The sequence below is a fragment of the Physeter macrocephalus genome, chromosome 5 (genome assembly GCF_002837175.3).
Source record: "Physeter macrocephalus isolate SW-GA chromosome 5, ASM283717v5, whole genome shotgun sequence".
Lineage (NCBI taxonomy): Eukaryota > Metazoa > Chordata > Mammalia > Artiodactyla > Physeteridae > Physeter > Physeter macrocephalus.
This window is the reverse complement of record NC_041218.1, coordinates 73,501,344-73,527,357: the sequence shown is the minus strand read 5'-3', so window position 1 is coordinate 73,527,357 and position 26,014 is coordinate 73,501,344. Positions and strand designations below refer to the sequence as shown.

At 38.0% G+C, this 26,014-nt stretch overlaps 1 protein-coding gene across 22 annotated transcripts in view; it reads right to left on the bottom strand.

Moving 5' to 3' along the window:
• The window catches only part of HDAC9 (histone deacetylase 9), a 604,670-nt gene that overhangs the window by 440,372 nt on the left and 138,284 nt on the right, over nucleotides 1–26,014 (bottom strand). For 15 of the 22 annotated variants that reach the window (XM_028490082.2, XM_055085027.1, XM_055085034.1 and 12 more), the window contains exons 7-8: nucleotides 14,010–14,141; nucleotides 8,754–8,869 (exon numbers count right to left, since the gene is read on the bottom strand). In XM_028490082.2, the coding sequence (XP_028345883.1) occupies nucleotides 8,754–8,869; nucleotides 14,010–14,141 (248 nt within the window). The remainder of the gene's footprint in view (nucleotides 1–8,753; nucleotides 8,870–14,009; nucleotides 14,142–26,014) is intronic. The other 7 variants (XM_055085037.1, XM_055085038.1, XM_007106709.3 and 4 more) reach the window with 1 other exon arrangement.

The window sequence follows — 26,014 nt, the reverse complement described above, 5'->3', positions numbered from 1 at the left end:
GGTGAGAGGCCCGCGTACCACAAAAAAAAAAAAAAAAAAAAAAAAAAAGATTCAAATTCTCTTACGAAATGGACACTGGCAAAAATTAGAAAAATGGACAATGTTAAATGTCACAGGGATTTAGGAAAGTAAAAACCATCATACTTTACTGGTGAGACTGTGGACTGGTATAGCAATTCTGGTGACTAATTCAGCACTGTACACCATGACCCAGAGGTTCTCCTGCTGCTCAAGAAATTCTCATTTAGCTATAGAGTGATGCGTGTGGATATACACTAAAGCATTTTTGGGTGGTGGGTGAGAACTGGAGGTCACTGGGGAATCCAACTGGAGAACAGGTAGGTAAAATGGAGAACCCAGGCCCCCTGCATTGGGAGCGCGGAGTCTTAACCACTGTGCCACTAGGGAAGTCCCCTCAATTTGACTTCTTGATAGAAGGAGGCTATCTATTCCAGGTTAATGTTTCTTAATAAGAAACCGGAGCTGTATGGTACACTGCTAAAAGGGTGCAGGTACACTTGAAAGTCAGATGAACAGATAGTGAGAGGGACCATTTCACTGAGACAGTGAAGGATCCTGACCAGCATTCTTGCAAGGCTGGAAGGTTACCCCACCTTATCACTGTGGTGAGCTTACAAGTATTTCCAGGCAAGGCCAGGATTTTTCCAGGAAGCAGTTTTGAAACCGATGCAGCCCTTAAATCAGCGCTGTGCTAAGATGCCAATGTTTCATACCTTAGAACATGTGGAAGATGGTTTTAGTCTAAAAATTTTTCAGAACCAGAAATGATTGCTGCAGTCAGATAAAATGGAAATATTAAATGTACAATGGCTATTGCTTAACATTCACAAAACAATTAATTACAATTAAGTTAGATTAATTGGGTGGGAGGGGTACAAAGATGCCCTAGGCCACGTAAGTTCACAGGCTACTCGGGTGCACAGAAAAGTAGAGAACTAGCTCTAATGACCCGTCATAATTACTATATTTAGAGTATGCTCAAAACACTTCAATGGCACAGAGCAGGTTGTCGATTTTAAACTAGGCTTTGATGGGTAACTAGCCTTTCACCAGAAAGAGCATGATGTTAGGAAGAGAGATATGACTGAGCCAGGTGCTGGGGCAGGGGAGGCCTATCCATATTTTAATAATGACCTTCAAATATTAATTATTTTTCTCACCATCATGGTAATTGGAACCCTATAGTATGGATAATATTTGAAATTCAGGTGAATAAAATACACATAAACTGAAAATTACGACTCTCATTAGAGCTATTTCTTTAGCCATTGACATCAAGAAGACCTTAGTTTCAATCAAAAGATTCAAGGGCTTCCCTGGTGGCGCAGTGTTTCAGAGTCCGCCTGCCGATGCAGGGGACACGGGTTCGTGCCCCGGTCCGGGAAGATCCCACATGCCGCGGAGCGGCTGGGCCCGTGAGCCATGGTGAGAGGCCCGCGTACCACAAAAAAAAAAAAAAAAAAAAAGATTCAAATTCTCTTACGAAATGGACACTGGCAAAAATTAGAAAAATGGACAATGTTAAATGTCACAGGGATTTAGGAAAGTAAAAACCATCATACTTTACTGGTGAGACTGTGGACTGGTATAGCAATTCTGGTGACTAATTCAGCACTGTACACCATGACCCAGAGGTTCTCCTGCTGCTCAAGAAATTCTCATTTAGCTATAGAGTGATGCGTGTGGATATACACTAAAGCATTTTTGGGTGGTGGGTGAGAACTGGAGGTCACTGGGGAATCCAACTGGAGAACAGGTAGGTAAAATGGAGGAGTACCCGCCATGGATGATTACAGTGATTAAAAGCAATTAGGCATATGCATCCATTATGATGTGACTAGCTCTAAAAAGAGCTAGTCTCATTTTTATCACATGCTTAGTGAGAAGAATAAGAAGTGGGATGAGATTGATAACACCATGCCATTTATATACCCTAAAATTCAAGAGGACGAAGCAAAAAATACAGGTGTGATGTAAGAATCCATGCAAACAAAAATACAGGAGAAAATGACTGCATACAGAGGCAAGGAAAATGCATGTGGGGATAGAAGATACTGAGGAAGAAAGGAAGGAAGGAAGGGAGGGGGTAGGGAAGAAGGGAGGGAGAATTCCTTTCTTGCTCTTAAGAAGACAAAGAAGTCAACAGATGACCCTTGACAGAATACTAACTATGTAATCACCCACTTTTTAAGAGGCTCATAGAAACAGTGAAAGTAGAATTTTCAAGTTACTGCATGCTCAAAATTATCTACAATATGTATGAGCATTAGAAACATTAGAAAAAGAATATAAGTATCTACAAGGTTTTGGTGAGCAGCAGTCTGGACTGGTGTCAAGGAGAGTGATCTAAGCATCTTACACTTGAGCTCTACCACTCACTGGCTTATGACTCTGGGTAGCTGCCTACCTTCCCTGGACATCAGATCCTTCAGCCTAAGACTGGAGCACCTCTGACTAGATCTATCAGGAAATATCTGTTCTATTAGAGCGGCATCTAGGAAGACACGCTTGTAAGCCTCAATCTGTTTTGGCTTTAAAAGGTTCCAAATCCCCAAATCTAGATTATCTAAATAAAAAGAAGAACCACATTAAAAACAAACAAGTAAACAAAGAAATTTTTTAAAAATCGCTTAATCATTTAATGTTTGCCTAACGGCTTTCATGGTGTTTTTCAGTATAGTATTTATTTTCCATTCTCCTTTCAGACAGCTGATAAGAAAATTAAAATCTCCATGTGATGAATAAATTTTTTTAGGCAGTAAAAATCTCTTAAGTTTTCATTTTTACTGGACACCCAAGAATGTATTACTAAAATGTTTTGGAGGAAAAAAAAAATTATCATTTGACAGGGCTTCCTTTGCATTTAAAAGTCACTGATGTTTTGTTAAAGGTCTTGGTTTACATTATTGACTCATGTTATTCCTAGTAAATGATTCTTGTGTCATAGCAACCTCTTTCCCCTGGGGCGGGTGGGGGGAGGAGGGTCTTATTTGCAGCTATCTAAAACCATAGCTCTACACCCACTCAGAAGGGAGCATAACATTTACAGCAAATGTCACAACAACTATTATGAAACAACAGGCAGATGAGTCATGTGAGATTGGGGCAAAACAAGTGACATTTCAGATGATTTTAGAGTACTTAACCTTATTATTAGAATCCATTTTTAAAATTGTTTGTATCTGCTGGAAAAAATTATTTAAAAAATAGCATAGCAGAGCCAGCCACTAATGTTCAACTAGAAATAAACCAGCGGCTTGGCTACTGTTAAAATAGCTATCAAATAAATCTACCAAATCTAAAATAATGGTGTTGATATTCATGGAAACATATTTGAACCCACAGGCCCACAGTATTAACAATAAAGTAACTAGATAGGTAAAGACATCTCTGACTGGAGTTGGAAATAGAAACTCCTGAGGTTTCAGCTCCCCAACCAAGTTTACAAATGAGTAAAGCAAGTAGCTCCAGTGATCCGAGTTCGGGACTGAGCATATGAAAGAAATTGAAGAAATGGAACAGAAGTGGCCAGAGCAGATGGAGGCTCACTCTCACGTGAGATTTGTTGGCTTGATGACAAGCATACTAAGGAGTTTTCCCTACTAGAAGTCAGTATTGATACCAACAACAAAAAATGAACTTGTTCTGCACTTCACAATTTACCACCTGCCTTCCAAACACTGATTCCCCACCACAAAGCTGCTGAGGTAGTTATTACCACCTTTCACTAGATAAAGAATCTGAGGTTCAGGGCAAGTTCAGCAACTTAACCAATGACGACAAAGCAGTTGGTTTTGCAGCCAGGTTCCTTGGGAGCCTTCTGAATGGAAGACCCATACATCTGAATGCAATGTGCGGTTTCCTTAGCCTGGACTTACAAGTAAATTCTCCTCTTACTTCTGTCTTAACCTTTATTTAAATTATGCAGAACACATGAATTATGAGAGAGAAAATTTTCTTTTTACCTAAGCCTCAAGATCAGCCTGAAATACAGCCTTACTTTCCTATTTCCTAAGCAGCAAAAAGGGAGTAGAATCCCATTCATTTACATGGGATCTGAAAGAAGTAGGTGACATGCTTTTCTGCTTCCAGGTCACAGAATAGAGAGTTGATTCAAATGTACACTGTTACACTATTTTAAGCAAAGATGGTAGAATAAGCCTACTTTATAAATGGTAAATTATGCAACTAATTTGATTTTTGAAAGTGTAATGATGTAAATTTTTCATACCCCCAAATATTTCTGTTGATATGACATCACATGCTATTATTAATCTTAGATGTCTGTAAACATCATACTAAATTCAAAATGATTAATCCAAAATTGGCTGAAAAACATTGTTTTTTTCCTCTTTTCTCTAGTTTAGGTGGAAATATTTGGTGTTACAAGATGAGGAAATTAATTTGCTGACAGTTTCAGTCTGAATTCTGCTGTCTCCTCACCTCTCCAGTATGAATTATGCTACAGACCTCTGTAAATGCAATGCAGCAGAAAACCACATGTTAGCCATCAGGGTTGAATTTTTTGTTCTGGGCCACGGAGAGGCTACCCATCAGTGCATAAAGGTCTGCCCACCTGGCCTTTTGGATCATAGTTCAGGCACACAATTAATTCATTATGAGGTAAGTCACTGCTTGCTTTTGAACTAGTCTTTCCAGCTTTGGAGGTGAACATCCTGTCACTGACCTGAAGAAATACCTCTACTCTTTCAAACTCCATTCAATCACATTTCCTTCTGTTTTTTTTTTTTTTTTTTTTTTAAACTGGTGGGGGTGGAAGGAAAGAATATGTCAACAATTAGCTGAAAAGCTGGGGCATATAAACATATTTGTGTTTAGGTATCAGCAAAAGGTTTTAGGACTCTAAAACAGATTAAAAGAGTAAAAGCAAATTCCTTTAATTTACATTCTCCACTGTATGTATTTTGAAATTTAATGATAGGGTCACACAATCTGGTACACTCAATTTAATTTAACAGGTTTTAAAAAGCTTGAAGTAAAGACAAAATCTCACCTTTTCCCATTTATATCCAGTCTCATGAATATGTATTGCTTGGTTGTTTCTTAATGTTGTACTAAGTGCTAAATGCAATGTGCGGTTTCCTTAGCCTGGACTTACAAGTAAATTCTCCTCTTACTTCTGTCTTAACCTTTATTTAAATTATGCAGAACACATGAATTATGAGAGAGAAAATTTTCTTTTTACCTAAGCCTCAAGATCAGCCTGAAATACAGCCTTACTTTCCTATTTCCTAAGCAGCAAAAAGGGAGTAGAATCCCATTCATTTACATGGGATCTGAAAGAAGTAGGTGACATGCTTTTCTGCTTCCAGGTCACAGAATAGAGAGTTGATTCAAATGTACACTGTTACACTATTTTAAGCAAAGATGGTAGAATAAGCCTACTTTATAAATGGTAAATTATGCAACTAATTTGATTTTTGAAAGTGTAATGATGTAAATTTTTCATACCCCCAAATATTTCTGTTGATATGACATCACATGCTATTATTAATCTTAGATGTCTGTAAACATCATACTAAATTCAAAATGATTAATCCAAAATTGGCTGAAAAACATTGTTTTTTTCCTCTTTTCTCTAGTTTAGGTGGAAATATTTGGTGTTACAAGATGAGGAAATTAATTTGCTGACAGTTTCAGTCTGAATTCTGCTGTCTCCTCACCTCTCCAGTATGAATTATGCTACAGACCTCTGTAAATGCAATGCAGCAGAAAACCACATGTTAGCCATCAGGGTTGAATTTTTTGTTCTGGGCCACGGAGAGGCTACCCATCAGTGCATAAAGGTCTGCCCACCTGGCCTTTTGGATCATAGTTCAGGCACACAATTAATTCATTATGAGGTAAGTCACTGCTTGCTTTTGAACTAGTCTTTCCAGCTTTGGAGGTGAACATCCTGTCACTGACCTGAAGAAATACCTCTACTCTTTCAAACTCCATTCAATCACATTTCCTTCTGTTTTTTTTTTTTTTTTTTTTTTAAACTGGTGGGGGTGGAAGGAAAGAATATGTCAACAATTAGCTGAAAAGCTGGAAAGCTGGGGCATATAAACATATTTGTGTTTAGGTATCAGCAAAAGGTTTTAGGACTCTAAAACAGATTAAAAGAGTAAAAGCAAATTCCTTTAATTTACATTCTCCACTGTATGTATTTTGAAATTTAATGATAGGGTCACACAATCTGGTACACTCAATTTAATTTAACAGGTTTTAAAAAGCTTGAAGTAAAGACAAAATCTCACCTTTTCCCATTTATATCCAGTCTCATGAATATGTATTGCTTGGTTGTTTCTTAATGTTGTACTAAGTGCTATATGCATATGTTTGTATTTATAATGAAGGGTTATATGTATCTTCATCTTTAGAAACAAACCATGTCCCCCACTGCCTTCCTCCCCCTTGACAGGTAACCACCATGCTAAATTCTGTGTTCATCAGTCCCTCGCTTTTTTAAAATGTACTTTTATTACATACGTTTTTTTCGATCAAAATACTGTACTGCCAGTTTCTGAACTTAACAAAATACTATCAAGCTGTAAGTGGTCTTCTGCACCTTTTCGTACTAACAATGCTTTTCTAAGAATCATAAATGCTGTTGAATGAACGTGGTTTAGTGTGTTTTCATTTTCCAAGGATACAGAATTCATCCAGAACCTATTTAGAACCCAGATCTTTTAGTGTTTCTGCAATTGAAACGCATTCTTCAAACTGAGAGGAAATGGAAATCTAAAGTTTTTTAGAAACATTTGTGATCAAGTTGTTCTTTTTCTGGAAATTGATTAAAGGGTTGCAGAAAACTGACTGATACTGAGATATAACTGCACTAACAGAAATACAATACCTGTAACCAACAGTCCAAAAATCCCACTTACATCTATGGTCACAAATACATGTGAAATATTTATTCCACCTGGTATCATGTTTTAGAAAGAAAAATGAAGATGAGAAAGGGACAATAGGATGGTAAGAAACAAGGAGATAATGTAGCGGCCTGAATTGTATTCTTCACATAACTGAAAGATGGTCATAAGCAACAGTGCATCTATCTATTCTGCTCATTTTCCTTGGAAAATTGAGGGAAATTTTTGAAATCTAAAATGAATGTGTATGTATTCCTCTAGAAAGAATTTACTTCTGCTTTTTCCAGATACCTAGGGAACTAAAAATCTGGGGCACTTTAAATTAAATTAACGGTGTGAGGTTATGAAAATTTGGGCTACAACTAGCTTCTGGTTACAACTTCTCCAGGAAAGACTCTGCCCCTGCTCTGGTCTACATCAAGACACCTCTGTGGGTGGGGATGAGGGACTCACCAATGTAGCACAGATATGGTCTTTGGGTCTGAATGGTTTCCTGTTAGATTATCCTCTTTGGTCAGTACTGGGCTTTGCCTTCTCTCTCCCTTCAGAGTTATGTGAGGCTCTGAAAACCAAAACTCAAGACTCAAGTATACAAATGTCCTGAGAGAAGAAGTGACTTCACTGGCTACAGTCCTTTCCTTATCAGGGACAACCTTCCCTTATATTCTGGCCAGATAATTTATAACTTATAAATAATTTATTATACATGTATGTGTGAATGTATAAAGTTACAGACACAGATGTTGGCATAACGTACAGAAGACATTTCTATCAGTCAAGCTAACCATTCAAAATCAACTAGGTTGCCCCAGGAGACAGTGAAGTGAGTTATCTTTGAATAAAGAGTGCTCTGGTGGCAGTCTGATAATCACATATCAGGAGAGCTACACAGATGGTTCAGGAATCAGAGATTTGATCAGTCCCTTTCAGCCCCAAAGGATCATGACTCTATAAAACACAATGGAGGAAGCATGTCACAGTTATATATGAGAAGTTACTACACCAGCTTCCCCTGCATAGAGCAATGTATGGTAAGGAGGCATTATAATGACAGAAAAGAAATATTGAGAATTTCAGTCGATTGACGGTGACTCCAAAACAGCTGATTCCACAGGAGTGGCTGTTGCCTTTGCTTAGCCTACTACAGAAACTACATAGACAAATTCTTGCTGACTCACAAATTTACTTTCCTCTATTGTTGTATCACTGGTTTCAATAAATCATGTGCCAAAAAACAAATGTTATTACAGTTGACTGCATACAGTCAGAAAAAAAATCGTGTTATTTCAGACCAGTTTCCTTTAATCTTTCATTTTTCAAGGAGAGTTCATGTATCATTTATCTTTATATCCCCACTGCCAGGCAAAATGACTGGCACATAGTAGGTCCTTAATACATGTTTGCTTAGCGGAGCTCTGTGTTCCTCAACTATGATACTTCAACAATTGTCTCATTACTCTTCAGGTCAATTGGATAAAACACCTAACTTGTTTTGGGCAACTGTTCTTCTGAGAGGTTTGCATGATGTTGTTTTACTTACTGATGGGTCTACTCCCATCAGGATAACCAGGAACCATGCAGAAGGACTTTTGAGTTGCACAACTGCTGGGCAGTATATAGTCAGCATCACTAAGAGTGGTTTCTTTGAGGATTATACTTCAGTATTTTCAAACCATGACTGTCATCCAAACTTTGTAAATCAGATTGAGTTTACTCAATTCCACACATTATAAACCTATCAGAAAAATAACTAAGAACAGGTGGCTTTAAACTTCAATTCAGAAATATCACTGCATTTTAGGGGGCTAATCGAGGATTAACTTTTAAAAGAACCAAAATAATGAGTCTTACCTCAGCCTGAGGAGTAGGGGGCAAAACCGAAGTCTCATTTTCAGTAACATTACCAGTTGGCCCATTGTTTGGTGAACTGGGACCAGACCCTGGAGAACTGCTACTGACTGAGGATTCTGAAAAACATTGTGAAGTACGAATACACTCATGAAAAACATACAAATATGAACTGCAGTTATACTCTAAGTAATATACAGAAGCGAACATTGTTTTTCTTCCCCTATGTGAATGACTAAATAAAAAGAACTGTGAAAAATTTTGGAACATTTCTGAATTTCCATACCACGTTTCTTCCTTTGTTTTCACTGCTAGAAATACAACAAAGTATTTATTAATTTTAGAGAAGTAGAGATATCCAGTTAGAGAGGATTGTAGAAGCTTTCGATTAGGGGAAAAAAAAAAAGGATGTAATCTTCTCTTACTTGCTCTTGTGCTACCGTAAAAAATACCAGTAGTAGAGATAATGGACTTGCATAATTCATAAAAACATGCCATCAACAAATGAGGCCTGGAGCCATTCCTGTTGTGTGTGGAAAAATTGCTTATATGCTATGTTATAAATGGCTCTTTATTTAATTTACTAAGGCTGTACCTTATTACAGCACATCTTAGTCAAAGTTGTATGTAGAAAATACAATAGAAGATAAAATCTCAATATTGTATTGATGGCCTTGTACAACATTGGCTAACCTTAACTCTACCCAACTTATTTTCCAGAAGATGAGAAGTTGCCTGAATTTAATATGTTCAATTTTAAACACCAATATAACACGAAACTCATTTTAGCAAGAGTTGGATAACAACAATATAGATCATCTCTGTCATCTTCAGATATAAAATTCACACACATTTCAAGTTACAAAGGAAGTTATGCACTTACTAAAATATCTAATTAATGAAATAGAAACTTTCAGTTCCTAGAAATATAGCTAAGAGAGGCCATCTTATCAAGCCTTGGCAAATTATCTGTTGAGCTCTAATCAATCCCCTATCACCTTCCATAGTTCATTCATTTGAACATTTTTCTAGGTGCCTCATCCTTATACCTTGTTTACTCAGCTCTGCACAAATGATCTTGGCCTCACACTTCTCAGAGACTGACAACTTCTGACATGATTTCTATCAGTGACTTTTCTTTCTACCTCATGATTTTGTTATCCACACTCTCCTTGCCCGTGTCAAAGTGAAAGCATTTCTCTCCTGCTCCCTGCTCCAACGTGGGAAACAATCACCCTCACCCATGACCCAGTCCCCTTAATACTTGCTTTAGAATTCTGCTCCAGCAATTATTTTGAATCTTCAGGTCCTCCTTTTCCACTGGAATTGTCCCTCTAGTCTGAAAGCATGCTAATAACTTGTGAGAAGTAGTGTGCTTGTTCTTCAAGACCAGGCAATCCAGCTTGCTCACTGTGGACTGCAATTGTTCTCTTGAACATCCCGAAATTTGAAGGCTTTTGACAAACCAGTTCTCACTCTCCTCATCCTTTCTACAAGAAGATTCTCCACTTCCATGTTTGTTTTTCCATCTCTCTGGCTTTTCCTCCTTCCACCAATTCCTAAATGTAGATATTCACCGAAGTTTGTAGCCTTATCCTATTTCTCTTTCCCTTGTCAAAATCACTCAAAATTATGACATCATACTATCATTTTTAGGCAGAATACTCCCATAAAACTTTTATTTCTTGTCTTTCCTTCTCATAATTTCTAGCCTGAATCCCTTTGGAATACTGGACATTTTTCATCTCTTTTTATATGTGTATCAAACTCAGTGTATTTCAATATTAAATGTGCTCGGCTTACCTCTGTTTATCACTACCCTTACAGTCATTCTCATTCCCTTCCCTACTCCAAATCTAATCAATTACTAGATTATTTCGTTTTGTTCTTTACATCATTTCTCATCTACTTCTGACAACTATTCTCTCATGGACTATAGCAAAATTCTCCTGTATTTCTAAGTTGCTACAGCAGTCAGTCTCTCCAAACTTTCCTTAAACTGTTGCCAGATGGATCATAGCAAGACAACTTTCACTACGTTCCTCTGCTCCAAAATGGAACCTAACATTATTGCCTACTATTGCCCTTTCTGAACTCTGCACTCAGTCAAATTTAAATCGCCTACTCTCCGTATGTGCCGCTTTCCCATTTCATGCTTTTTTATCCTCCTTTTCCTCCACCTACTTCACTGAAGGTCCGATCCCACCTCTATGCTCAAAGCCTGGCTCACATACCATCTGTCACCCATGAATGGAAGCTCCCAATTTTCAGGCTATAGTTGCTTGCCCTCCCTTGGAACACCTATTACTTTCAACTTTCTATTATAAATATTTCTCCACTCAGAAGTGCAGTACCAATGGAAAGAATGTGAAACTGGTGACAGAATTCTGATCCTGCCACCTACCGACTGTGGGATTTCATCAAGTCAATGATACCATAAAATTCTTAAATACATATTGCTCACTACCTTTTGGTCTATATATCTTGCTTACATTTGATTAGTCTGCTTTTATATTTGCCTCTTTCTTGTTTACTTTTCTTTTAACAAAGAAGATGCACATTAAAAAAATACTTCAAGAGTTTCCTTCCCTTGGACTCCTAACTCTTGTCTTTCTTGTATGACTACACACTGACTTCTCATTAAAGTCCCATTTCTGTATCCTGTCTTTAAAAAAACAAAAATAAAAATGAAAACTATTTTTAAATATTCTGTCTTGTCAATTTAAAATTACGTTACTTATATTATTTTATGTGATACTTACACAGAAGTATTTCCTTATGTAGAAATCACTATGATAGGCACTAGAATTCAAGACAACAAATCCTACAACAGGATTCTACAGCATCATGCTGGATAGGGTCTGGGAGGGGAGGTAGCAACTGATTTTCTGGGAACACTGAAAAAAATCTCTGAGAAGAAATAATATCACAACTGGGGCTTGAATAAGAGCAGCTCATGAAATGGGGTCAGTGGAGAAGGGAAGACTGGAGGAGAAGACATTGCAGGCACAGGGATGTTAGAATTTTAAATTAACATGGCTTTGGGGGTGGGTAGGGGAGGAAAACTCTTGGCTTTGAAAAAGAGGAAGATGATAAGTGGTTCCCATGTAAATTACCGGGATGAGAGAGGTGGCTTGGGTTTGGAAAAAGCAAACACTTGAACCTATGAAACAGGGAAGAGAGAGGTAGAGGTGAAAAAAGAAAAGCAGTGGTAATTCAACTGCTATGATGCTATGGTGGTCTCTGACTCGATAGCAAAAATAATTAGTATTAAGATCCAAACAGAGCTCATCCTAATTACATGAAAGCTGGCAAAGAAAGGGGAAGGAGTACAGGTAAAGAAAGCTGTGTGTCCAGTAGTTCAGATCCTCCAAAGACATTTAGAATAACTGCAACATACCAGTTAAAAATATCTACCAAAGCATCCATGAGTCCCAGCTTAATGATCAGAAATGTGTGTCTAATAAATGTACAAGTCTCTTCAAATACATGTTTTTTTCCTCAGTTGAAAAGGGGAGTTATTATATCACGAAATTAGAAAGAGAAAATTATGATATTTCACAAGTAAAGAAATCTTAGTAGAACTCTAGCAAATCATAACCCTTACAAATGAGAATTAATTGTTACTCAGATAAGCATTGAGCTAAATTCCACTGAAATTTGATAAGGATGAGAAAGTGACCAGGGGAAAAAAGTTATGATCAAGAAAAAGATTAATAGGAAAATAGAAAAGAAATTGAGATAAATAAATATGACCTTAAACAATAAGATTCTAAAAAAACAAAAAAAGCAAAATATATGTTTTTCTATTTTCAAGTTTTTCTGTTATGAGAGAACCTACTCTCTCCCATTAGAAAAATCACCTATATTTCATTACATTAGACAATTGATATGTTCATTATTGTTTACATTCATTAAAACAGATTCACTCCCCAACTCCCCAACCCCACCAAGGACCTCTATTATGAAAACTTACTTAAGATTTTTACTCACTAAAATACATGTAAGTTTCTTGGCAAAAAAAGTCTATAACTCTAAATTTAGAATTCAATTGGTCAAAATTAGTGATTACATTTGATATTGGAAAATAAACTCTAGTAAAGTAATTGTTTATTTAATATTTCTTATCCCTCAAGAAAAAATTTTCCCACCAATACTTTCCCTCAGATAAACATATTAATCTGTCAGGACAGAATAGAAGACTAAACATTTTTTTGCCCTAGTAGCCTGTCAAAGCACTGTGTCATTAGTATTCTGTACTTTTCCACCTCTGCCTCTACCTTTGCAATCTTCTCCATACTGTCTCCCTAAACTAGACACTATCATGACCAAAGAATATATAGAAAACAAATAATTTGTTAAAACTTGCTAAGAATAAGATCTGATCTTGGAGAAATAATACCAACTGACTATATTGGTATAAGCACAATTCTCCTTGGGGATGGAGACAAATGGTTGTAGACTACCATTTCTTTATTGATGCAACCAAAGGAAATGACCGGATACAATGCATAGCTCTAAGTAGGTACTCGATAAACAGTAGTCAGTTTTTGGTTTTTTGGTTCTGGTACCCCTATGTCTTCTCCAATTTCAGACCAGGTACAAATGGGACTAGAGGGCTTTCTAAGACATCAGGTTGAATTTCCTAACCTGTTCACCTCACTACTAACCAGGCAGCTAAAAAAATAAGAACTCTTCCATTTGAGACTAGTGAAAATGACAGTTTTTTTCCCTTCATAAAAGGCAATATATCCCCCTCCTGCCATAAGTCCCAGTTCACTAGTAAACACATAAAGTCATTTATGAGTTCTGTAAATTTGTTGAAAAGTCAAAGTTTTGCTGTTCCACGTAGTTTATTTTCCCAGATGTATTTTGTACACTCATGTCTGAGTATGGGGGAAGTGTTCTTCCTGGACCTCCCTCTGTTCATTTCTGATCAAATTTCATTAAAAGTTATATTCTCCTGGTTGGCATTCCCAACATGGACTGCTTGTTTCTGAAAAGATTAAGGTGAGCTTTGGCATTCCCTAGTTATACCTATTGACACACAGTTCTGTCTTTCATTCATTTCCTGTTTAACATGGTGAATGCATGGCAAGGTTTACTGAACTACTTGTGAGTTTTCAATATAATTTCCTTTCAAGAAATGTTTCTCCTCAAAATAACTTTTAATATACAACAGGTATATTTTTCTAAACTTTTTTTTTCCATTCCTACTAGCAGCATTTTTTAGTGTATATCTGCCCAGTCCTCAATTACCTGTCACCTCAAACATTCGCTTCTTGAATGAAGTGACAACATTTCCATCCTTCCGCCTGAGTAAGGGGCTGCTTCTCCTCTCTGCCACTTTCTGTTTTAACCTGGACCGCACCTTCAAGTTGGGCTCAGAGGCTGGGGATTGAGACAAAGAAAATAGATAAAAATTAAAAAATGGAGAGCCAATTGCTCCTGTGTATAAAAAACGGCTCACCCTTTTCATAGTCCCTTCTCATCTCAAAGTAAAACCCCAAGCATGTAAATAAGGCATTGACTATAAATTAATTAAAGAGACAAATGTCATAATTATTTTTATGAAATATGTGAAATGTTCTTCTACTTCTCTAAATGTAAAGTGAAAAAGGAGAAAAAATATGTTTCGACTTATTTTACGTAGCAGAATTGGGATTGTTAACGGGAAGTTAAATGACTGAGTATGTCTGGGTCAGAGTAAGATTTATTACACTTCATTGTCAGTCCTTTCAATTCTCTCAAGGGTGAAACTCAATAACCACAAAAACAGTACCTTAATGTGATTTTAGAGACTCTAGGCTGACTTCTGGTAATAAGAAGACACCTCTGCAGCATATAATTTATGTCTGATTCTGACTCCTGAAATATTTCATTGTCAGTAGTTTCGAACCTGAAATCCTGGGAAAATATACTCAGTATAATAACACAAAACCAAGTGGAATCACTATGAATAAACCTTTGTATACAGTGAGTACACAATCAATTAGAAAGGAAGGGTGGCCAAGTCTTATTACTAAAGTTCTGAGTTAGGTTATATGTTCCAAAATACAAATGCACATTATACATACATATGTTACTATTTCTTTGGTTGAACTATCCTAAATAGTGATGCTCTATAATTAGTCATTATTTATTAGGTTTTTAAGTGATTATACTTTAGAAGAATGGAAACATTGGATTGAGTCTGTAGTAGAAACTGGTGATTATGATGGTGCTGGTGGAGATGATAATGATGATGATGATTAGGGAAACAATGTTTCTGATGACAACTAACATTCACATAGTGATTATTATGTTCCACTACTGTCCTAAAAGCTTTGTCACTATTAACTTCTTCAACCATAAAAATCCATATGGGATAGATTCTACTTACACCTTGAATATATCAATGAAGAAACCAAAACCCAGACAGGGAAAGTAACTTGCCAAGGTCACAAAGGTAAAAAGGGATGAAGCCAGGATCTGTACCCAGGTAACCTAGCTCAACTCTAATCGTCTACATACTGAAAATACTGCTCTTCCACCTTTCTTTATGTATGAACAGTATAACAATTATACAACTGCTTTTCCAAAGCATTACTAATCATCTACATCAGATACAATGTTATAATGTAGCTATAATTCTGAATCAGATAAAATGATTTCTTTGAAGGAATTTTATAATTCTGCCAAACTACAGAGATTATCAAAAGTAGAACTTACAATCTTTTATTACTCATTTATTTATTTTTTGTTTTTGACTTCAAAATCCTATACTTTACTTTCCTCTTTGTTCTTCTCTTTTTCCCTTTTCTTTAGCTCTACCTTGGACTGAGAACCCTAGATTTTCTTGGAACTGGCTAGGTAAAATAAAAAAGTTAACTTTTTTGTGTTTTACGCCTGATTTTATGCCTGAAAATACTGAAAAAGTAAAAATAAAGGGGCAGTGCTGAAAATATTCTAAAAGTAGAAAATGGGCAGGAGAGGTGGGCAGAGATCAGGACTGAGTACAAGAAGCTCAGTGACTAGAGACCTGAAATGTCTTACTTCCTGGGCCTCCCACCTTGAGGCAAAGAAGGGAAACAGTTTGGGGGAAGGATTAAGGTTCTTGCCAGACCTTCCAGGAGTCCAGAGCTTCCTTCAACTCACTTTATCTTAGTAGAGAAGGCTGAGTCTGAATTACTAGCATCCAACTTACCCATGAATAAGGGGAAAAAAATGGAACTGTATTAATTTACTTAGATTCCACCCCATCTCCACCCCCTGGTATATATTTATTTTTAAATGCCTTTAAAACACCAATTTTGTCTCTGAAAAGCTGTAGGTTAATAAATATATTCCATCTAAAACCCAGAAAGGAAAATATTAGGAATCCCTATGTGCTAACTAGATTGGTATCTGCTGTCACCTTGCTTATAACCCTAGGACAAAAATCACAGAGTCTCAGACTTTAATCTAGACAGGACTTTAAGATGAAGCCTAACAGATTCAACAGTACAGACTGGCTCTCCAGAGGAAGTACACCAACTGATTCATCACTTCAAAGATGGAGGAGAAAAGGCAGTGTGTTTTCAGCCAGAATATGTGGAGTTGGGACCACACTTCCCAGCTATGCGATTTTCAGCGAGACTTTAGTACTATCTGAGCCTGACTCCTCGTTTGTGAAACATGAAACTCTAATACCTTCCTTACTTCACAGAACTGTGGCCACTGGATTAGATACCTGAGAATAACTGCGAAGATCTGGGTGAACGCAAAAGGGAAGAAAAGGTTTACGGAATTTTTATTATTGCTGCTACTGCTGGTGGCAGGGGTGTTACACTAGGGATGACAGAGCCAGGACTGGGCCCCGGATCCCCTGATTCCCAGTCCAGTCCTCCTGCTGCTAACACATTGCACCAGCTGGGCCCGAGTTTCTGCAATCAAGATGAAAATGTGCCAACAGCTTGGAAAATCAGCATATGCCATTTAAACATTCTACATGAAACCTAGAATTCCATAAGCTTTTCAGAAAAAACTTTACAGGCAGGCAGATAGCTTTTGTTCCTACATGTCTATGAGAATGGGCTGGATATACAGCTCTTAAATATCTTTCAATGACAACATAAAAAAAAGTGAACATTAGAATAGGAATGAACTGGGTCCTGGTTTGGCATCTTTCAGCTACTATCAGTCCACTCATTCATGCAAATAAGCAATGAAGATACCTTTGTAGTGCATGGAGTGAAATAGATGTGCTTTAAATGCCTGCTTCACGCGTTAGGTATTTGGCTTTGGATGAATTACGTTATATCTCTAAATCTCAGTTTCTCGTGTTAAAATGGAGATAGGTTTGTTTTTGTTTTTTTTTTTCCTCCATATGCTCCAACAGATTCCATTTTCCTTCTTTCTCTGAGTTCATGGGACCGAATCCTGGGACTGCATCACTCCAGTCCTTTGCTGGTTGGATTTCATCTGGACTCAACCTATTGGTAGGACTGGCTAGTGATCAAAGAATTAAGGAGTTAGAGACCAGGTATACTATGCTCTCTCTGCTACAGTGCTGCATCACTAGGTGTAGCTTTGTCTCTTCCTGCTTTCATCTTCCTCTTGAGGGCTCTGCTCCACAGCTTCAGCTTTCCCAGCACTCCAGCAACATAATTTCCTCTCCTTGCTTCTTTAGCCCTGGCTTCTCACTGTTGCTATTTTCTGGGCACCTCAAGATCCCTAAGCAGTTGTAAGCAGTCCCTTCATAAAAGTCTACGACCCATATTGTGTAGGTTCTATTTCCTGCCAAGACTCTGATTAACACAGTCCTTCATATTTTACAAAGTTATTGTAGACTCAAACAAAATAATGTCTAGTAGAAGATAAACCAGTGGTTCTCAGCCAGCAAAGATTTTGACACCAAGGGACATTTGGCTATGTGTGGAGATATTCTGATTGTCAGTATGGGGAGTTGCTGCTGGAATGTAGTGGGCAGAGGCCAGGGATGCTGCTAAACATCCTACAATGCACAGGATAGGCCCCCACAGCAAAGAATTATCTGGACCCAAACATCAGTATCAAGTGTGAAAAATCTTGGGGTAAGCAATCAGTAAATGCAAGTTGTTAATAACTGTACTACACTGGGATGATCAAAGGAGATAATAATATCTGTGGGAGATTCTCAAAGAGGATGTAAAAGAGTATGGGAAGAAAAGAAATATTATCAGAAATCAAGGAGTGCTATAGGTGGCTTAAATTATTAAATATTTCACACTTTATACTTAGAAATTTATTTTAAAACATTCAAAGCAAAGCTAGTCAACTTCTACTGGTTATGAAGATATGCAGAAAGATTCTCAATTTGGGGTAGGATAATATTCGAGGCACTGTGATATCTTTATCAACTGAGGACACAGCTTTGTAAAAACTAGGAATCACATATTCTATAAAGTGCAACATAAATTTATTTTCTCAAAATATACAACTTTTCTAAGTAAAGGTCCAAATCCATTGGTTTTAGCAAAAGCTTTTGTCTGCGTTTCAATTCTGATTTTGAGTCACCAGCGATATTAGTATCTAAGTGGTGAAGGCAAAGGTTGGAATGATAGATAACCATCATTTAGTCCTTGCAATGCTTTATAAACTCACTCCTAACATTTCAGAAGCCCACACACCAAAGCTCAGCATGATATATACCCAAGCAGTAGAATTAATGACCTATTGAGCTGACTCAGTTTGCAGTTAAGAGTTAATTCCATGTTTAATGCTCTGGTCTCCCCAAAGGCTGAAGATTTCCATTCCAGTGACTTACTAATGGGAGGAAAATCCTCAAGAGCCCAGAAAGAGATCACTAACTGGGGAGACATTCTGCTTGTATTTGAATGTATTTCATGCCTAGCTGCACTAATTGCATTTCTATTTTTACCCCACACCCATCACTCTCTACATCTCAATTAATCACAAAAAGCAGAAGGCAAGCTTTTAGTGCATGTGTGCCCATCTGAATGCATTTGTTTGCTAAGATGAAAACACTGCATGAAAAATTGATTATAATTATTTAAATGAAAACAATGGTAAAGAGGAGAGAACTAAAACCTTTTTCTCTTTTCACTTAAAAAAAAGTGAAAGAAGGAAACAGAAAACATGTGAAGAATGCCTTATGAGTTAAATATATTTGAACCTTTCTTCTCATACTGATCTCCATGGTGCAGAATGAACTTAGGTGTCAGTGGGTATGAAAATAAACAATGGGAAAGAAATAGAAAAGTTAGGTAGGAGAAGCACAAGTTAAAAAATTAGGATTCTAAGGCACAGTAAGTGACAAGGCCCAGACTTGTCATTTCACTAAGAGATTGGTGTGTTGAGCACATATTTGAGTGTGGAGGTGTCATTTTTGCAAATGTACATACATATGAACATGGAAACTATCTTTTGCAGGAGCAAATGGGTCTCTGACACAAACAGACTAGACTCAGCTTTCAATGCTAACTTTTTCATGTACTAACACCCAGCAAACCTGGGTGAGTTTTTTTATCTCCATGAATTATTTTGTCATCTACAGTAGATGATATATATGGATACATCACGGTGGAAGATGAAAGGGGTAAAATGAAGTTCCTAGCTCAACTGGCCATCACAAAAAAGTTGTTCAATAGAGAGATGTTGAATAAACGAATGTTTAATTGTGTCCACATATAAGACTACGAAACTTATATTAAAATAAAACAAAATGAATAAAATTAAAACGTAAGCACAGGATAGAAGGATAAAAGTCATTTACTCCTTTTGCTTAGGGCAACAGTATCTATAACAACAACAAAAATAATGACGGTCCTTTTCTGATCTTTCACTTAGTGTATTTAAAATACTTTATGGTTAATAACTGACTTTCTGCACTTTTTTTACTTGCCTGTTTATAATTTCTACTCTATTTACTCTATGTCTTAAATATATCACCTTTTACTAAGAATGATTACCTACTTTGTGCATTTTGTTTCTGTTCATTTTTAATCTTAACTTATGAATATTCTTTACATCCATAATTTGGACAAAAAATTCAATAACTACGTATCATGGTATAAAGAAGTTCTTCATTCTCATTGGATATGATCATAAGGAGAAAAGAAAGATGTTTCCATTGAGTAATGATTAATGATATTATTAATTAAGATCATTAATGATCTATCAAGATTAAGTACTAGATTAAGAAATGTATCTTAATATTAATGAATATTTAAGATACTCAACAATTCCACCTCCATGTTTAGCACTACAATCATAGGTGAAGGTCAAGCTTCCATAGCCAGTGTCAGATCCCTTCTCTGGCATTGTCTATTCTTCTCTACTGGACTAGATATCTATCAGTTTATCAACCTAGCCTCCCTCTCTCCTGGATTTCTCCTACTATTTCCCATCCACAGGGCTACCGTGGAGCTGCCATATTCTGACATTCTGTCACTTAGAACCAAGCAGGTATAATCTATGACCCATTCACTCTATTTTGAATGTGCTTTCTGAATATTAGGTTTCCTGGAGTAGTTCCTGCCCAAGTCACTTTTACACTAACACTACAGTATTCCCTGTCATGTGTGAACTGTTCAATCAAATGATCATTACAATTATGAAAAGACACATTGGGAACACAAGTAAATTCTCTTATCTAGTTGATCTAAAGATATAGTGAGGGAGACCTTCAAGATGGCGGAGGAGTAAGACGTGGAGATCACCTTCCTCCCCACAAATACATCAGAAATCCATCTACAAGTAGAACAACTCACACAGAACACCTACTGAATGCTGGCAGAAGACCTCAGACCTCCCAAAAGTCAAGAACTCCCCACGTACCTGGGTAGGGCAAAAGAAAAAAGAAAACAGAGACAAAGAATAGGGACGGGACCTGCACCTCTGCGAGGCAGCTGTGAAGGAGGAAAGGTTTCCACACACTAGAAGCCCCTTCGTGGGAGGAGACCGCGGGTGGCAGAGGGGGAAGCTTCAGAACCATGGAGGAGAGTGCAGTAACAGGGTGTGGAGGGCAAAGCTGAGAGATTCCTGCACAGAGGATCGGTGCCGACCAGCACTCACCAGCCCGAGAGGCTTGTCTGCTCACCCACCGGGGCGGGCAGGGGTTGGGAGCTGAGGCTTGGGCTTCGGTCGGATCACATGGAGAGGACAGGGATTGGCGGCGTGAACACAGTCTGAAGGGGTTAGTGCACCACGGCTAACCGGGAGAGAGTCCTGGAGAAGTCTGGAGCTGCCGAAGAGGCAAGAGACCATTGTTTCAGGGTGCGCAAGGAGAGGAGATTCAGAGCACCCCTAAACGAACTCCAGAGACAGGCACAAGCCGCGGCTATCAGCGCGGACCCCAGAGACGGGCATGAGATGCTAAGGCCGCTGCTGCGGCCACCAAAAAGTCTGTGTGCGAGCACAGGTCACTATCCACACGTCCCCTCCTGGGAGCCTGTGCAGCCCGCCACTGCCAGGGTCCTGTGATCCAGGGACAACTTCCCTGGGAGAACGCACGGCGCAACTCAGGCTGGTGCAATGTCACACCGGCCTCTGCCGCCGCAGGTGCGCCCCGCCTCCGTACCCCTCTCTCCCCCCCAGCCTGAGTGAGCCGGAGGCCCCGAATCAGCTGCTCCTTTAACCCCGTCCTATCTAAGCGAAGAACAGATGCCCTCAGGCGACCTACACGCAGAGGCGGGGGCAAATCCAAAGCTGAACCCCAGGAGCTGTTCGAACAAAGAAGAAAAAGGGAAATCTCTCCCACCAGCCTCAGGAGCAGCAGATTAAATCTCCACCATCAACTTGATGTACCCTGCATCTGTGGAATACCTGAATAGACAAATAATCATCCCAAATTGAGGAGGTGGACTTTGGGAGCAAAGATATATATATATTTTTTTCCTTTTTCTCTTTTTGTGAGTGTGTATGTGTACGCTTCTGTGTGTGATTTTGTCTGTATAGCTTTGCTTTTGCCATTTGTCCTAGGATTCTGTCTGTCCGTTTTGTTTTTTACTACAGTTTTTAGCACTTGTTATCATTGATGGATTTGATTTTTGGTTTGGTTGATCTCTTCTTTTTTTTATTACTTTTTAATTATTTTTATTTTTTATTTATTTTGTGGTATGCGGGCCCCCCTCCGCTGTGGCCTCTCCTGCTGCGGAGCACAGGCTCCGGACGCGCAGACCCAGCGGCCATGGCCCACGGGCCCAGCCGCTCCGCAGCATGTGGGATCCTCCCAGGCCGGGGCGCGAACCCGGTTCCCCTGCATCGGCAGGCGGACGCGCAACCACCGCGCCACCAGGGAAGCCCCTATTTTTATTTTTAATATTTTTTTATTTTAATAACTTTATTTTATTTTCTTTTTTAAAAAATTTCTTTCTTTCTCCCTTTTCTTCTGAGCTGTGCGGCTGACAGGTTCTTGGTGCTCTGGCGGGGTGTCAGGGCTATGCCTCTGATGTGGGAGAGCGGAGTTCAGTACATTGGTCCACCAGAGACCTCTCAGTTCCATGTAACATCAAACGGCGAAAGCTCTCCCAGATATCTCCATCTCAATGCTAAGACTCAGCTCCACTCAACGACCAGCAAGCTCCAGTGCTGGACACCCTATGCCAAACAACTAGCAAGACAGGAACACAACCCCACCGTTTAGCAGAGAGGACTAAAATCATAGTAAGGTCACACAACCCCAAAACACACCACTGGACGGGAACCTGCCCACCAGCAAGACAAGATCCAGCCTCATCCACCAGACCACAGGCACTAGTCCCCTCCACCAGGAAGCCTACACAACCCACTGAACCAAACTTAGCCACTGGGGGCAGACACCAAAAACAACGGGAACTATGAACTTGCAGCCTGCAAAAAGGAGACCCCAAACACAGTAAGTTAAGCAAAATGAGAAGACAGAGAAACACACAGCAGATGAAGGAGCAGGGTAAAAACCCACCAGACCAAACAAATGAAGAGGAAATAGGCAGTCTGCCTGAAAAAAATTCAGAGTAATGATAGTAAAGATGATCCAAACTCTTGGAAAGAGAATGGAGAAAATACAAGAAACGTTTAACAAGGACTTAGAAGAACTAAAGAGAAAACAAACAATGATGAACAACACAATAAATGAAATGAAAAATTCTCTAGAAGGAATCAATAGCAGAATAACTGAGGCAGAGGAATGGACAAATGACCTGGAAGATAAAATAGTGGAAATAACTACTGCAGTGCAGAATAAAGAAAAAAGAATGAAAAGAATTGAGGATAGTCTCAGAGACCTCTGGGACAACATTAAACGCACCAACATTCGAATTATAGGGGTCCCAGAAGAAGAAGAGAGAAAGAAAGAGAATGAGAAGATATTTGAAGAGATTATAGTTGAAAACTTCCATAATATGGGAAAGGAAATAGTCAAATAAGTCCAGGAAGTGCAGAGAGTCCCATACAGGATAAATCCAAGGAGAAAAACCCCAAGACACATATTAATCAAACTAATAAAAATTAAATACAAAGAAAAAATATTAAAAGCAGCAAGGGAAAAACAACAAATAACATACAAGGGAATCCCCATAAGGTTAACAGCTGATATTTCAGCAATAACTCTGCAAGACAGAAGGGAGTGGCAGGACATATTTAAAGTGATGAAAGGGAAAAACCCAAAACCAAGATTACTCTACCCAGCAAGGATCTCATTTGGATTCAACCGAGTTATTAAAACCTTTACAGGTAAGCAAAAGCTAAGAGAATTCAGCACAACCAAACCAGCTTTACAACACATCCTAAAGGAACTTCTCTAGGCAGGAAACACAAGAGAAGGAAAATACCCACAATAACAAGCCCAAAACAATTAAGAAAATGGTAATAGGAAGATACACATCAATAATTACCTTAAATGTAAATGGATTAAATGCTCCAACCAAAAGACACAGACTGGCTGAATGGATACAAAAACAAGACCTATATATATGCTGTCTACAAGAGACCCACTTCAGACCTAGGGACACATACAGACTGTAAGTGAGGGGATGGAAAAAGATATTCCATGCAAATGGAAATCAAAAGAAAGCTGGAGTAGCAATTCTCATATCAGACAAAATAGACTTTAAAATAAAGACTATTACAAGAGACAAAGAAGGCCACTACATAATGATCAAGGGATCAATCCAAGTAGAAGATATAACAATTATAAATATTTATGAACCCAACATAGGAGCACCTCAACATGTAAGGCAAATGCTAACAGACATAAAATGGGAAATCGACAGTAACACAATCATAGTAGGGGACTTAGCCCACTTGCACCAATGGACAGATCATCCAAAATGAAAATAAATAAGGAAACACAAGCTGGAGGCTAAACAATACACTACTAAATAAGAGATCACTGAAGAAATCAAAATATACCTAGAAACAAATGACAATGAAGACACAATGACCCAAAACCTATGGGATGCAACAAAAGCAGTTCTAAGAGGGAAGTTTAGAGTAATACAATCCTACCTCAGGAAACAAGAAACATCTCAAACAACCTAACCTTACACCTAAAGCAGTTAGAGAAAGAAGAACAAAAAAAAACAAAAACTTAGCAGAAAGAAAGAAATCATAAAGATCAGATCAGAAATAAATGAAAAAGAAATGAAGGAAACAATAGCAAAGATCAATAAAACTAAAAGCTGGTTCTTTGAGAAGATAAACAAAATTGATAAACCATTAGCCAGACTCATCAAGAAAAAAAGAGAGAAGACTTAAATCAATAGATTTTGAAATGAAAAAGAAGTAACAACTGAGACTGCAGAAATACAAAGGATCATGAGAGATTACTACAAGCAACTCTATGCCAATAAAATGGACAACCTGGAAGAAATGGACAAATTCTTAGCAACAAAAGCAGTTCTAAGAGGGAAGTTTAGAGTAATACAATCCTACCTCAGGAAACAAGAAACATCTCAAACAACCTAACCTTACACCTAAAGCAGTTAGAGAAAGAAGAACAAAAAAAACCAAAAACTTAGCAGAAAGAAAGAAATCATAAAGATCAGATCAGAAATAAATGAAAAAGAAATGAAGGAAACAATAGCAAATATGAGTAAAAGTAAAAGCTGGTTCTTTGAGATGACAAACAAATTGATAAACCATTAGCCAGACTCATGAAGAAAAAAAGGGAGAAGACTCAAATCAATACAGCACATTAAAAGGATCATACACCATGATCAAGTGGGATTTATCCCAGGAATGCAAGGCTTCTTCAATATATGCAAGTGAATCAATGTGATACACCATATTAACAAACTGAAGGATAAAAACCATATGATCATCTCAGCAGATGCAGAGAAAGCTTTTGACAAAATTCAACACCCATATTTGATAAAAACTCTCCAGAAAGTAGGCATAGAGGGAACTTACCTCAACATAATAAAGGCCATATATGACAAGCCCACAGCCAACATCGTTCTCAATGGTGAAAAACTGAAACCATTTCCACTAAGGTCAGGAACAAGACAAGGTTGCCCACTCTCACCACTGTAATTCAACATAGTTGTGGACATTTTAACCACAGCAATCAGAGAAGAAAAAGAAATAAAAGGAATTCAGATCAGAAAAGAAGAAGTAAAGCTGTCACCTTTTGCAGATGACATGCTACTATACACAGAGAATCCTAAAGACGCTACCAGAAAACTACTAGCGCTAATCAATGAATGTGGTAAAGTAGCAGGATACAAAATTAATGCACAGAAATCTTGCATTCCTATATACTAATGATGAAAAATCTGAAAGAGAAATTAAGGAAACACTCCCATTTACCATTGCAAAAAAAGAATAAACTACCTAGGAATAAATCTACCTAAGGAGACAAAAGACCTGTAACTTAACCATTACAAGAAAAAGAATAAAATACCTAGGAATAAACCTACCTAAGGAGACAAAAGATCTGTATGCAGAAAGCTATAAGACACTGATGAAAGAAACTAAAGATGATACAAACAGATGAAGAGATATACCATGTTCTTGGATTGGAAAATCCAAGATTGTGAAAATGACTATACTACTCGAAGCAATCTACAGATTCAGTGCAATCCCTATCAAACTACCAATGGCATTTTTCACAGAACTAGAACAAAAAATTTCACCATTTGTATGGAAACACAAAAGACCCCGAATAGCCAAAGCAATCTTGAGAAAGAAAAACGGAGCTGTAGGAATCAGGCTCCCTGACTTCAGACTATACTACAAAGATACAGAAATCAAGACAGTATGGTACTGGCACAAAAACAGAAATATAGATCAATGGAACAGGATAGAAAGCCCAGAGATAAACC